This window comes from Hippocampus zosterae, chromosome 5 (assembly GCF_025434085.1).
Source record: "Hippocampus zosterae strain Florida chromosome 5, ASM2543408v3, whole genome shotgun sequence".
NCBI classification, from domain to species: Eukaryota; Metazoa; Chordata; class Actinopteri; order Syngnathiformes; family Syngnathidae; genus Hippocampus; species Hippocampus zosterae.
The window spans coordinates 2,689,095-2,704,700 of record NC_067455.1 but is presented as its reverse complement, the minus strand read 5'-3'; the positions used below and the strand labels follow the sequence as shown (position 1 = coordinate 2,704,700).

Below are 15,606 nucleotides of genomic sequence, written 5' to 3'. Positions count from 1 at the left end.
GGGGGGGGGGGAGTTGCCAGTTGACTTGGCGATCCGTGACATTACCTGGGCATAAACAAGCTTCACTCCTCATTTCTTCCCACGCTGCCACGGGGCGCACATACAAAATGCCCGGCCGAGCGTGATCACAATGGAAATAAGGCGGCGAGGGACAAAACAACCAAACCGTTGGGGGGGATGTTGCTCTCCCTCGGGCGAGGAACTCGAATTGAGACGCCGCAAAGGCGATAACCCCGCCCGAGGTCGAAAAGGAAATTTGATCGCCACAAAAGTGGAAATGAAATTTGGCTTAAATTGTTAAGTTTATTCAAATTAAATTCAACTTCAAATTAAGTTTTAATTGTAAATAGCATGGCCACCTCACGCTGTGTTTTCTATGCGCTTGCTAGTCAATATTTATCATATTTATTCGCCTTATATTGAACTGTGTACAGTTCTTTTCTGAAAAATTTTGTGCAATGAAACACTCTATTTCCCCCCCCCTCCAATTTTGCAAATTTCGTCGTCGTTACCCGACAGGAAGGAGATCTCGCTGAGGAGCAGCCACGTATCGGTGAAGAAGAAGCTGCAGCGCAGGATGTGAGCCAGGCGTCCTTCCAGGGGGAGGGAGAGCGTGCGGGACGAAGGGTCCTTAAGGTCGTCCAGGGGGACGGCCAAGGCCAACGCCGGCGACGACCACGGCTGCAGCAGGCCGCCCTTGAACGCGCACTCCACCTTGTTGAACACCCGCACACCCTGCGTGTGACGGTTGTTGCTGTGCACCTGCGGAGACGAGAAGATATTTTCAACAAAAAAGTCAAACCGGAAGCGGCGGCCCGGTAGCCCAGTGGTTAGCACGTCGGCTTCACAGTGCGGAGGTACCGGGTTCGATTCCAGCTCCGGCCTCCCTCTGTGGAGCTTGCATGTTCTCCCCGGGCCTGCGTGGGTTTTCTCCGGGTGCTCCGGTTTCCTCCCACATTCCCAAAACATGCGTGGCAGGCTGATTGAACACTCTAAAATTGTCCCTAGGTGTGAGTGTGAGCGTAGATGGTTGTTCGTCTCTGTGTGCACTGCGATTGGCTGGCAACCGATTCAGGGTGTCCCCCGCCTACTGCCCGAAGTCAGCTGGGATAGGCTCCAGCAACCCCCACAACCCTAGTGAGGATCAAGCGGTACGGAAGATGAATGAATGAATGAATGAATCAAACCGGAAGCTGGAAAACGGTCGCAAAATAATGACAGGGAGGACATTTTGGACTCATGTTAGCATTAGCATATTTGCCGCGATGGGAAAATTCACCGCGTTGCGCTCTCAAGGTTCCGCGAACGCTGATCCCGCACGGCGCGCCTTCGAGGCGGCAACCGGAATTAGCCGCCAAAATTTGACCCTGGGAGGGGTTGGGGGTGGGAAGCGATGACAAAACGCAGGCGCCGGAGGTGACGCGACGCTAACCCGGCGCTCGATTCCGAGCCCGTCACCTGTAAGTGGAGCCACATGTGAGGCCCACAGCTGCGTCACATGTTGAGCCGCCTGACAGCCATTTTTTTTTCTGCACGTGTGCGGGTTGGAGTCGCACCGGTTGCTTTCAATAAAAATCCCAAACGGACACTTTCGCCCCCCCCCCTCCCCGAGGGGAACCAAAGCACAACATTGCGTGTTCAAGGAAGTGCAGGTTCAACACACTGGTGAGGTCACACTCGGCTGCGTGACAAGTTAACGGGTGCATGTTAAGTAACTTTGCTGGAATGGGGCTCGCGTTCCCACTCTTGACAAATCCACGGCGTCATGTCAGTTGAGGTTAGAGTTGGGAAACCCCCCTGGTGAAAATCCAGGAAACAGCCTGGGCCGAAAAAAAAAAAAAGACTGGGAGTAAAACACCAGGGGAGCTTTCGAGGGAGAAAGGCGGCTGTCCATCCAAAACAACGCGTGTACAACTTAAGGATTTTTAAGTTGAATGATTAACATGATGGGACAATCGTTAAAAACACCAAACTTGTCAGCAGAAGCCATCTTGTTTCAACAGGATGAGACAAACGGTTCTCATCGTGATTTGAGGATTTTCTTCACGGTAAGGTGCTTCGGAGTATAAGGCGCACCGCATTATAAGTCGCATAGCAAAGAAGCTACAATAGTGGATGTGGTTGCATTGTACGTCCACTAGATGGAGCTCCGCTAAAGAGAATACAAGACATTGCAGCTTTTTTTTGGTATTTTTTTTTTAACAACGAGTTTTCACAACCGCTGCAGCTATAACAGAGCGTTTTACAGAAAATTTAAAATACTATGAGAAAATTGAATGCTTTTCGGTGCGACTTAATAGCGTGGAAAATAGGGTAATAGTTGGGTTCGGGAAAAAAAAAAATAGTAATGCATTGTGAGGATTTTATCGGGTTAGCTGAAAAGTGTTTTCATTGGAAATGAAGATTTTGAAAATAATGCAACTTTAGAAAATCTTGGGATGTTTATGGTGACCATGAAAATCGGCGACATTTTGCCAGAGCGAAGATCCGCGCGATGGAAAATTTCTCATTCCAAGAGTGAACAAAAAAAAAAAATCATTTCTCCGCTGCGTTGCCGCCGTGTATTTTCAAGGTCGCATGGATCACATGACCTGCGGGGGAGGGCGCGGTGCTTCATTCGAGCCATAAATAAAGCATTAGCCACGTCGTCTGCACCTATTAGCCGGCGTGACGCTTGACTTAGTCTAATGAGGTCATTCGTTTATCAGATCAAAGGCTTCAATTAAATGAGAAAAATAAAAACGCTATTTGTCAGCTTCCTTATCTGTGTTTAACACATGGGAAGCGTTTTGGAGGGTGCTTAATCACAATAATGCATATTTATAAGCCTTCATAAAAAAATCAAAAATAAAATACTCATTTTTATTCATGAGTACACTTGATTTACGCATCAAGTTTCTCCAGATTCTAATTAGGGTCATGCGCTCCAAAGCGTAAATGAGCTGGTGGAGCTACAAAGAACATCTTGGAGACAAATCATTATTTTTTTTTTTTGGGGTGGGGGCACTTGCACCTTGAGTGGGGATGCAAGTGAATGGAGACAGGAAATTGAACGTGGTTTTGGCGCGTGCTTACTCTTGGGAAATATGCCGCAAAACAGACAAAGAGGTTCCAGTGGGATCGCAAAGATCCCATTCAAGTGGAAACAAACAAACAACAACAACAAAAAAAAGGGACTTTTTTTAGACGGCGGATGCGTCGGAATCCAAATAAGATCTTTTAAAAATCGGTCAGTGTAAATACGCATTTCCCCCCTGCACGGATGTGTTGGGAGTGCGAGAATGCTGGCAAACCGAATTGCCCCTCTTGAGGGATAATTAAAGGATTCAAATTCTCTTTCAAAGACAAAGCCAGCTCAATACTTGCTGGCGACGACGCGGCATTCTATAAAACGGGGAGATTTACGACCGAGCGCACAAAAAATAACCCAAATTCCCGTGCCCATCAGAAATCTATGAAAAGAGAGTTGGCGCCGTATCTGTATGATCACGTACGTTCAAGAACCTCATGAACCACATGACCAGCATTAAAATTTGAAGAAATTCTGCCGCCATCTTTAAAGCGGTCTTTTTACCCTTTAAGCAAGTGATAAAGAAACAGAAACGATGCAGCGACATATGTAGACCAACCATTTAACACACCGCAACGCGTGGATTCTTCATCTTCCGCAGAGAATGCCTAATATTGCTGGCGTACTGAGAAGTCCGTCTTCTACTGCCCCCTGGTGGCCAAGATATGCGCGACGGAAAGAGGAGCACAATCCGCATTGAAAGAGTGTGACTAACTATTTATTTAAACATATCATTATTCTTCGTTTAAAGTATAACATTATAGAGCATTATTCTCATAATTTTTTTTTTTGTAAGAACAAAAAAAAATTAAAATAATTCCCGAGTACACAAGTGGCACTGCCTACCTGCATGACACGGAGCACGCGAGGCTTCTCGAAGTGGAACTCGATGTCCACGCTGGGCTTCCCGAGGACATCTCTGTTCCAGCCCAGGTAGTCGTAGCCGGGCCACACCCGCAGCTCTTTGCTCTCCATGAAATCGTCTCCTCCCAGGACGCCGTCGCACAGCTGACCCAGGCCGCCAAACTGCACCCTGCGCAGAAATGTAGGAGGAGCCTCAATGTACGAGAAGAGGGCTCGACCGCTCATTGATTTTATCATTCACTGCCAGCCCAGCTTCAAACGGATCTATGACGTCTGTGGCCGTCAATGGCGGTGAACGAGTTTGATTTTAGTTGTCGGGATGAGTTTTTCACGCCGACTTGCACGGGTGTTCGACTCACGTGGCTGCGAATAGAGAGGTGCGCTCATTTAAGGAATTGTTCAACGTTTAAAATGTTCATTCATTTCCGGACGTTTCGACGGATAACGGACAAGCTTGCGCGCAAAAAGAAAACATTTAACAAGATATGTCGTGAAATAATCCTGTTCTGTTTTCCTCTCATTTGAAGGCTTTTGTTGACCAGATATTTGATGGGCAACGCAACAAAAACGGTCCGCGTAGAAATTGACATTTGCATCCTCTAAAAGCAAATGTGGAGGGAAAAAAATTTAATTCGAACTGAGATTGAGAGGGGGTAGAAAAAAAACATTTAAAGGCCATACCGCCCACACAAAAAACACAGAGAGGTCACCCCACCTTCTCTCGTCTCCCACGAACACACATCTGCGCCCGAATGAGTCTGGATCGCATCAAGAGGTGTTCGCTTACTCATAAGCAAAACATTTTGGGCCCATTAAACCGCGCAGCCTGAGCGAGCGTGACCCTGCCACGAATCCTGATGCGGCCCGTCTAGCGGCCTGCCAAAACATTATGGCCAGGAAACGTGCCTCCAAATCCCTCGGCAACTATAATAACACCGCGGGTCCCCTTTTCTTCCATCATTGGGAAACACTTGCTGCTCCTTGACACTTTTTCTCGCCATTTAAAAAAATAAAATAAATTCAACGGCAGGGAATGGAGTCGGCGAAGAGCACTTACCCTTGCTCTGTGCTGCCATCGTAGGTGGAGTCGTTCAGGTAGACGGGCAAGCCCGACAGATTCATCACGTGGCCAACTGGAGCGGCGTAAGCCTTTAAGCCATCTGAGAGAAGTGACGGAGAAGCGGGAATGATCGAGGAGTCGACGTGCCGACCGACCCCCTTTCGTCACCCGAGCGCGTTCGGCGCGTTCAGATCCGACGGAGCCGATTCGGTTGCCAACGGTGAGCACTTGGCTTCAAACTAGGCAAACAAACCCAAGGCTCCGTTACTCGGGTCCGCGCGGCCTGAACCGATCAGTTAATCAGGCAAAGCAGACGTGGGCAGCACTCTGGTTTCCATAATAAGCCATTCCTGGCATAATATTTGCCTTTTTGAGTCATTTTACTCACCGAAGTAGGCTACATGAGTGTATAAATTTGAAAATTGAGCGCATTTGGCACCATGTTCATTTTCGGTTGGCCAGGATTCCCATGTCACCCTTTCGGAAGTCTTTTGGGAACTTTTGACAAACTGGGGCAATTTTTGGATGAGGGGCAAAAGAGGGCACTGCCCCACCACATCCAGCAGATGGCACTGTGGAGAAAAATAAACATCTTGATAATTCAATAGCCAAACGACTAATCCAGTCGCATCACCAGACTGAAAGTTTGGTTGAAAACTTATTTCAGGTGATCAGTCCAAAAACTTTATGTGTAATGTGTGGAGAAACTTTGATGATTATAGCCGATTGAGAAAGAAGAATGAAATCCGTTTTTAATCAAATTTGGTGGCTTTCTGAAAAGTGGTTTTGGCATTTTGAATTGAAATATCAATTCATTCATTCATTCATCTTCCTAACCACTTGATCCTCACTAGGGTCGCGGGGGGTGCTGGAGCCTATCCCAGCTGTCTCCGGGCAGTAGGCGGGGGGCACCCTGAATCGGTTGCCAGCCAATCGCAGGGCACACAGAAACGAACAACCATCCGCGCTCACACTCACACTTAGGGACAATTTAGAGTGTTCAATCAGCGTGCCATCCATATTTTTGGAATGTGGGAGGAAACCGGAGCACCCGGAGAAAACCCACGCAGGCCCGGGGAGAACATTTTGTTACCAATTCATTAAAACACCACGCCAAAAAAAATAAAAATTGCGTAAATTCCGCAGCCAAAGTTGTATGCCGCATCTCCCCGTCCTTTCCCCCGTGACAGAGGAACCCTTGCCCAAGTCGCAACCCCCCAAAAATTCAGCCAAGTGACAAGCGAGCTCCTCCATCAAGTCCATCATTTGGCTGAACGACGCTTTGCCCGCTGGCTGGATCACAGAGATCATTTCAGCTTTCAAGTTTTGTCCGCATGCTTAATGACTTTTGCAAGCGAAAGTAAAGAAAGTCCGCCGCCATATGCCAGCGCACACCCAAACAAATCCCCTCAAACGGTAGCCCATTGTCATAAAAAGAGGCCATGTTATTAAGTTATTAACTAAACCTTCCTCCCCAGCTCCAGACAATCAGAACTGACCCAAAACCAACCCACTCAAACGACGGCGATTGGCGCAAAAAGGGGCCATTTTAAAAGAAAAGCGGAATATGGCTAATCTCCGGCTGCAGACAATCGGAAGTGACCCGGCTCACTCCTTCCATTTCGGAGCAAACTTGAATGAGATGCTCTCGTTAAAAGACAAGAGCTGGGACGGCGCTGATCAAGAGGCGGCGGCGTGATGAACGAGGGAGCTGGGACGCCACTGCGGAGAAGGCGAGTGCTCATAAATACATTGAGTGCTCGGGTGTGGGGGGGGGGGGGGGGGGGGTCGCACGCAGCTAAAGCTATTCATCAGAGGGCAGACACCCAAGCTGGCAGGCGGCATCCTGCCTGTAAATTTGATGCAATCTCTCAAAGCGATGCGTTTGACACGTGGAGGGGGAAACACACACACACACACATACACACACACACACACACATTTGGAATCATTCCTATCAACTCGATCATTTTTCACCTTCCGCAAAAGGACGCGCGTTCACGCCCGGGCCTCTCGAAGCAGGCTGGAACCTACTCGACACCTCACGTCCGCCATTTTTGGGCTGCTTTGAGGGCTCTCCAAAGATTCGCACACTTCCCCCCGCCTCTGTAAATTCGGATCACGGTGGTCCACAAACGCTGCGTTGAAGCAAGTGCAAGCGCGTTTGTTGAGGCCCCTTCCAGAAATGTGCGCAGATCTCCCCCGAAACAATCTACTCGTTCAAATTTGGACGTTTGGCTCTGACAAAGCAAGTACAGCTACGGACAGAAAATTGATGACGTCATCAAGGGCACGCTTGCAAATTTGAGATCTGATTGGTTGTTAAAAAAAAAAACCACGAATGGTTTTCGTCACATTGGCCAGCACGACTGCGCGTCAGGACTGAAATTTGTTTGGACAAAAAAAAAAACATCTCTCACCCTGCCACACCCCGACATCTGGATTTTGCCTGTTTTACTGCCGCTTCCCCTCTCCTCCACCCCTCATTTGGGTCTTTCTGCGCTTATAGCCGCTACGTTAAGTTCGCTGCCGACCTCACAACGTTACTGACTTTGCCTTTATGTCCCGAGGGTGACCCAGCATTTTTTTTTTTTTGCTTCTCTGGCCAATATTTATGCCAACCGCCACCTTAGCACAACATAAACAGAACAACTACGAACAATCCAGTCACGGCACGCTCAAACTGACGAATGACAATTCATCACAAGATCCGCAAAGTCCGGTCACGTGAGGGCCGCTTACCCGTCCACACGCAGCCGTACAGTTCCACTCGAAGGCAGACGCTCATGACCCGGTCGGCCAGCGGGTAGAAGCGCACCATGCGGGCCACTATGGGGGGGCCCAGGTCCTTCAGAACAACATCGTAGGTGTTCTCATTCCCGGACACCACCTTGGAAGAACAAGCAGTTTTTGTTTGTGCTCATTTCAAGCTAGCTAACGCGTTACCGATGTCGCGTGTATGAAACACAACTCCAATTGATATGGTTTGTTGAAGAAAAATACGTGTGGGACGCCTAGCTAATTACAGTGTTAGCCCTCACGATATCGCATTTTATTTATCGCAGAATTTTTCCCGAAAGAGGGGTGATTGGGCTTGTCTCTCTTCGCCTCCTCCTCATCAATACCGATTAATTGTCTTTTCATAAACACATCGGCTGCACAAGGATAGCTGTCCAGTAGCTAGCTATGGCCATAGCTAGCCGCTATTAGCTAGCCATAGCCCACTCGGTCATCTTCTGTCACAATAAGCTTGGGACATGTGGCTAGCTAATAGCGGCTACACTGTCAGAGCGTAAAGTGAGAGTCTGCTGATGAATGTTAAATAATGTAGTAGGTTTAATAATGAAAGATTTGAGTAAATACTGTCGGCTTTGTCTCAAATATTTAAAGTATAAATACTGTTTCTGTATTCTAGACATGCTAGTACCCACGTACACAAAAATTCCTAGGGGGGAGCCAACGCTCCATGGCGGTTTTTTCCACTTGTTGCGGCAGGATCCCGTGATGATTTTCGTGGCAGAAAAGCGCCATGGAGAAGCCGTGAACGTGCCAACTGATTTGAGAGTCAAAGCCTGAGGCACAATTTAGCCGTTGCGGCAATTGTGCGGACTCGAGTCTCTCGCCGAGGCTGGTTCAGAATAACGGCGGCCTCCTTAAAACGTTGCTGCCGCGGGTCTAATTCCCATTGTGGTACGCTGAAAAAGGCCCGCTAGGCTCTTTTTGGTCCACCATGACACGGCTTCTCCACAAGTCCCCACAGAGGAATTATGTGTTAAGAAAAACAAAACAACAACAAAAAAAAAACGATGAAGCCCTGCTCACACCGCACTAAATAAACGCGCTTCATTTCCGTCCTTACTTCCTGGCCCCAGCGGTCCTTCCAGGTGATCCATTTCACGCCATCTCGAGAGTAGCGCAGGCGATAACTTCGGGCAAATTCCTGGCCGTGCCCGTCGGCGTGGCGACCCTGAGTACCCACCAGGGCCAGGAAGTGGAGCTTGCGAAGGTCCACCTGCAGGAAAACGGGAATCAGTTAGCTTAGCTTAGCGATGGAGGGAAAACGCATGACGCTAGCTGGCGCGGCACAGGTTGTTGGCAAGCTTGGATTAACGGAACCCTCGTGACATTCAAAAGTGTGTCAGCTTGATTACTAAACGCCGAATGTGGAGTTTGGGAACTTTGCTAATAGCAGGTAAGCTAAATCATACATTTTAAATTCTTTTTTTCAATACAGTATTTTACAGACACAGCTTAACTTCTTGCGGCATTTACAAATATCCCGGCTGATCTTTGTGTTGTATAATGAACCGAGGCCCGCAAAAGTTTGCCCATCCCTGTTATTGAATAATTATCAAAAGTCTACACACCCCTGTCAAATGCCGGGTTTTTGTGATAAGGGGGGGGGGGGGGGGGGGAAGCACAAAATTTCATAACCTTTACATCTCAATTGGAAAAAAAATCTTTTAGAGGGCATGGGAAGTAAAAGCAAACTGAGATATTGTGTTTGCACAAGTCTGCACACCCTCTTAGAACTGAGGACGAGGCCGTGTTCATCATTCAAGCTTGTGTTAAATAGGAGTTAGCACACACCTGCCAACTTTTCAAGTGCCTCCGAGTAACCGCAAATAAAGTTCTAGTAGGCTTTTCCTGTCATTTTGGGAGTCAGGTCTTCCAATCCGGGCATTTGAACCAACCTATGTTGACTTTTTAGATGCACCGTAGATGCTCAGAGACTTCGGGTCACCCTGTACATGCTTCAAAAGGTTTGGGTGTGTATTTTTCCAGAAACATTGCACTGTATGTCCTCCAAGGTCATGTGACTTATGCAGACCGGGAGGACACGAGTGCGATTGTAAATCAAAATGAGCGGGGGGGGGGGGGGGGGGGGGGGCGTGGCGCTAACCTGGAGGTATTCCGATCCATCGGGGAAGACGGCGCCTGCGGGGCACCAAGCTCCGTCCCCTTCGCCAGTGCTCAACCTGCAGATGGACACAGGTCTCATTTACGCTTGCCGTCCAACAGCAAAAGGGAGAGGATGGAATTTAAAAAAAAAACAACAAACAAACAAACAAAACGCTCAGCTCGACTGCTCCCATGACGATGGCTGCGGCACGACACCGAGAGTTTGCTACAAAACAAATCGTAATTGATTCCGCAGCGAGAAGACGCCCACGTATAAGCTGACAATGTTGTCTGTAAACACAAGCTGGGAAAACGTACAACTGTACGCAGGACACGCACATCTAAGAAGAGGAAAAGAGGTGAGTTTTTCTTGGATGAACACACACACACACACATTTCCCCACGGAGTCCACTGGACCTTCCAGTGCGACTTTCGTGCTCAGACCGCCTGAAAGCAAATTCACGACACGGATGGCGTCACGCCGACAGTGACGCTGCTGCTCCCTCCAGAGGGGTGAGCTCATGCTGCAGGAAACAGCCGGATGATTTCACAGCCATTAGAGAGCCCGCGATGGGAAGATGAGCGGGGGCCGGGTGTCAACACTGCATTCGTGCGTTATATTGTTTTACTTCCTGGGGGGGGGGGGGGGGGGTCGTACGGGATAAAGACAATGTCACAATGTATTGGAAAGCTACCAAAAGTGCTTTTTCTTCACAACTTGTGGCGAAAATATAGTCTGGAGAAAGCCTGGCGATAATCCAAAAATGTCGCTGTCCAAAGAAACAAATAAACGCATGAATAAATAAAGGCGGGCGGCCCGGTAGTCCAGTGGTTAGCACGTCGGCTTCACAGTGCAGAGGTACCGGGTTCGATTCCAGCTCCAGCCTCCCTGTGTGGAGTTTGCATGTTCTCCCCGGGCCTGCGTGGGTTTTCTCCGGGTGCTCCGGTTTCCTCCCACATTCCAAAAACATGCATGCTGATTGGACGCTCTAAATTGTCCCTTGGTGTGAGTGTGGTGAGTGGTTGTTTGTTTCTGTGTGCCCTGCGATTGGCTGGCAACCGATTCAGGGTGTCCCCCGCCTACTGCCCGAAGACAACTGGGATAGGCTCCAGCACCCCCCGCGACCCTAGTGAGGATCAAGCGGCTCGGAAGATGAATGAATGAATGAATAAATAAAGGCATCTGCAGATTTTAACAACTTTTTTTTATATATCCGAAATAAGGTGAAAAGTCACAAAATTAGGACTACTAAAATAATTAAAAAAAAAAACATGAACAGGAACACAAGGGTGGCGCGGTGGTCAACTGGTTTGCACGGCCGCTTCACAGAGCAGAGGTGCGCGGTTCCATTCCGACTCCGGCATTCCTTTGCATGTTCTCCCCGTGCCTGCGTGGGTTTTCTCCGGGTGCTCCGGTTTCCTCCCACATTCCAAAAACATGTGGCCAAATCGGTTTTAGTTCCAATACTTCAGAATTTTGGAACAGTTACAAGACAGAAGTGATAACGTTTAGGACGCCTTCCTCACAGTCAGCCGATCCGTTTTCCCGATCCTGAATTTGGGTGTCAACCTTTAAACCCGCTCGCTGTGCGTTTCTCCAATTAAAATGCGCTTTTGATGAATGTTGCTTTTCGCGCTTGCTTGCTTTGCCGCGCGTCCGCCGCTCCGTCCGTCATTTGCGTTTTGACACGCCCGCCGCTCTCCGCGCGTCTCCCAAGAGAGCGCCGCGGCTAATAATCATTTCCACACGGTCGGGCTCTCAGCCAAACACGCGCTCGCTCGCCCACACACATACACACTTGCCGCATCGCTCCCTACGCGCGGTTACGAGAGCGCCTTGCGGGGCCCATCCTGCTCTCAGCGCCTTTCCTGGCAGACGGCTAAGTAGCTAATGACATTACAAAACACAAAACGCCCACTCGGTCATCTTCTGTCACAATAAGCTTGGGACAAATTGCTTTGGGATGGGGTTGAGTTGAGGCGGGGCGGGGCGTACGTGATCCTGTTTCACTGCAAGACATCGGCCGCGAGTAAAAACCATCGGAGGGATGCGGAGCGGACGGAAACGCTTGACGCATCGTTGTGCAGGAATACATAATAATAATGCCAAAAGAAATACACTGGGGGGGGGATTGAATGACATTGACATTTTTCCCCCCTTCATCTGTTTTTTTTTTTTGCATCCTTCCTTCATTTGCCTGAAATGACTTTTCTACTTTGCAATCGACGGTCCCAATCCAATACTGCTTTAAAGTCCACTAATTGAGTCAAATCAATTAATTTTTAAGCTTCTGGCCCACGGCGTACAAGCTCAAAGCGGCCAACGAGAGAAGAATTGAAGCGCTCAACTCACTGACCTTGCATGTTTGGCCTCGGTGGAGTCGGACCAGGCGCTGGAGGCGGTGATGTCAGAGTCTAGGATGCTGCCATCCTCCATCCCCAGGGCGTAACGACACTGAGCGGCTGCGCATGCAGACAGGAAGGCGACGGAGATGAAAAGAAAAAAAAATAATAGAGAAAAGGAAGGGAAGAGCCATGAGCCACAGTGCTATCAGCAGAGAGCATCAAGTGGTGGTGGTGGGGGGGGGGGGGGGGGGGGGTAAACTCAATCTCTCAGTCCCGAGCATCGGCCGGCATCATCGGTTACGGAGAATTTGCCTCGTCATGTCAAAACATCTGGACTTTGCTGCTGCATGGTAAGAGAATTCCTAACCCTGCAATAAATTAGCTTGTAACTTCCCCCACTTTGCTGAGATTCATCTTCGAGGGGGGAAAAAAAACATATTTTCCTACGTCAAACATAGCGAAACTGCTTCACTCATTCCCGCCGGTGATAACATAAAACTATGCGCGTTAAAAAAACAAACAAAAAAAAAACATTTTTGGGAGCGTCCCCGGTCCTAGTTGATGTTACGGTCGTAAATTTACAGTGACAGTGACAGTGTCACTGTAAATTTACGACCGTAACATTACAGTGACAGTGTCACTGTAAATTTACAGTGATTTACAGTGACAGTTGACTGTCAAAAGTTCACTTCATCACAAGGTGAGGCCCAAGGTCAATACAGCGGTTCCTCAACTTATGAAAAGGTTCTGGAAAAAATTTCTGAACTAGTAAAGACGTGTTTCCATGTAAATGCTCTAATCCATTCCAAGCCCACCCCCCCCCCCCAAAAAAAAAATCTGCTATAAATGTTTTATAAAGCATATAAATGCATGTTCGGCGGCCCGGTAGTCCAGTGGTTAGCACGTCGGCTTCACAGTGCAGAGGTACCGGGTTCGATTCCAGCTCCGGCCTCCCTGTGTGGAGTTTGCATGTTCTCCCCGGGCCTGCGTGGGTTTTCTCCGGGTACTCCGGTTTCCTCCCACATTCCAAAAACATGCGTGGCAGGCTGATTGAACACTCTAACTTGTGTGTGAGCGTGAGTGCGAATGGTTGTTCGTTTCTGTGTGCCCTGCGATTGGCTGGCAACCGATTCAGGGTGTCCCCCGCCTACTGCCCGAAGACAGCTGGGATAGGCTCCAGCACCCCCCGCGACCCTAGTGAGGATCAAGCGGCTCGGAAGATGAATGAATGAATGAATGAATGCATGTTACAAATAATAGTGTTGCGCAATAAATGAGAGTTGTGTATAATGTAAAAAAAATAAAGACTCAAGAATCAAAATGATGGTTTATGGTCAAAGTAACTCTTGGCCTGGCTCGCAATGGTATCTATTTACTTTTAAGGGTTGGGGGGCAGGCTAAAAAGTCTCGGTGTCAAGGTGATCGGGGGGAGGGGAGGCGGGCGGGGGGGTTATTGCAACAGTCAGGCAAAGTGCTTTGCTAGATATGCAGAGAAACTATTTAAAACTAAAATAATCACAACATTTCTCTTATAATGCCCCGAAGAATAAAGACCAACCCATTCCAAGAGCAAAAAAGTTTTTTTCTTCAGTTTTTGCCCCCTAGTTTTGAGGCAATGTGGGAATGCGATTCGGGAGCTGAACAGTGCAGCTGTGCGTCTATCCAAATGGATGCAGGGCGGCGGACCACCCTGAAACCGCCAACCATTTCAAAATAACGACTGCATATAACGATGATATGGAATTGCTCGACAGACTGGATTTAGTGCGTTTAAAAAAAAAAGACAAGTTGAGGAATGTGACCGTCGCAGGAAACCTTTTTGGACAGCCCTGCTTCAGATGCTCGTTGAGCTGCAATTTGGCTAAACGCAAGGCTGATTTGATTTTCAGGAAGTACATTTACAAGGACAAGTATTTGACATTTCAGTAAGTACAGTGGCGCCTTGAGACACGTGTGACCTGGACTTTTTTTTTTCCAATATGATCAGCCGATATTCTTTATCCTCTGCATAGAATGGCATGTATTATCGCTGTGCCGAGAATCCGAGAGAGGAGCTGAGTCTACAGTACAGTACATCTGTCTGCCTGTCTTATATTACCTGCAGGTTGTGAAATGTGCATTGAAAGAGAAACTTGGATGAAAACGATCAATTATTTTGAATTCTAATCGATTACGTCATATCGGAGGTCTTGATCAAATATAAGAGAGAGCGTCATTTTTCTCTACTCCAACATTTTTGTTGTTTAGAGGGAGAGGAGGCCGAAAGCCATGAATGCCGTTTGCATTCATTTCAACACCCAATTGCTCCGTCTGTCATCACACGTCGCTGACACGTATTTGCCGTTAATTCCCGAATTCCCCCCCCACCAGCACACCCGAACATCTCACACTGCGCATGAATGCAGTCGGGAAAACCGCCAACTATTTCAAAATAACGACTGCATATAACGATGATATGGAATTGCTCGACAGACTGGATTTAGTGTGTTTAAAAAAAATGACAAGTTGAGGAATGTGACCATCGCAGGAAACCTTTTTGGACATCCCTGCTTCAGATGCTCGTTGAGCTGCAAATTGGCTAAACGCAAGGCTGATTTGATTTTCAGTAAGTACAGTGGCGCCTTGAGACACGAGTGACCTGGACTTTTTTTCCAATATAAGTAGCCGATATTCTTTATCCTCTGCATAGAACGGCATGTATTATCGCTGTGCCGAGAATACGAGAGAGGAGCTGAGTCTACAGTACAATACTGTGCATCCGTCTGCCTGTCTTATATTACCTGCAGGTTGTGAAATGTGCATTGAAAGAGAAACTTTGATGAAAACGATCAATTATTTTGAATTCTAATCGGTTACGTCATATCGGAGGTCTTGATCAAATATAATAGAGAGCGTCATTTTTCTCTACTAAACATTTTTGTTGTTTAGAGGGAGAGGCTGAAAGCGATGAATGCCGTTTTCATTCATTTCAACACCCAATTGCTCAGTCTGTCATCACACGTCGCCGACACGGCTCCACGTATTTGCCGTTAATTGCCGAATTCCCCCCCCCCAGCACACCCGAACATCTCACACTGCGCATGAATGCAGTTGGGAAATGCGCCGATTCCAGTCGACTCGTCCCTTCCAAGACGACACCCTTCTCATTGCACCTTTTGTGCGTTACCGTGAGCCCTGCCCCGGGGGGGGGAGGATTTGCGGCACGGGGGAACAAAAGGAGCGACGGAAACCACGGCGCCGCCCGCAGGCCAGCCCCTCGGGTGCCGGCGTTGACTCTATTCCAGCGGCAGACATTATCAAGCGATTACAAAGATGAGGAGCTCGTCTGAGGGGAGGGGAGGATGGCGATAAAGTAGAGAAGGG

The 15,606-nt window shown here is 48.2% G+C and overlaps 1 protein-coding gene across 4 annotated transcripts in view; it reads right to left on the bottom strand.

Moving 5' to 3' along the window:
- The window catches only part of ddr1 (discoidin domain receptor tyrosine kinase 1), a 46,685-nt gene that overhangs the window by 11,868 nt on the left and 19,211 nt on the right, over positions 1-15,606 (bottom strand). For all 4 annotated transcript variants that reach the window (XM_052064994.1, XM_052064995.1, XM_052064997.1 and 1 more), the window contains exons 3-9: positions 12,255-12,360; positions 9,898-9,973; positions 8,854-9,006; positions 7,737-7,884; positions 4,992-5,094; positions 3,917-4,103; positions 513-762 (exon numbers count right to left, since the gene is read on the bottom strand). In XM_052064994.1, the coding sequence (XP_051920954.1) occupies positions 513-762; positions 3,917-4,103; positions 4,992-5,094; positions 7,737-7,884; positions 8,854-9,006; positions 9,898-9,973; positions 12,255-12,360 (1,023 nt within the window). The remainder of the gene's footprint in view (positions 1-512; positions 763-3,916; positions 4,104-4,991; positions 5,095-7,736; positions 7,885-8,853; positions 9,007-9,897; positions 9,974-12,254; positions 12,361-15,606) is intronic.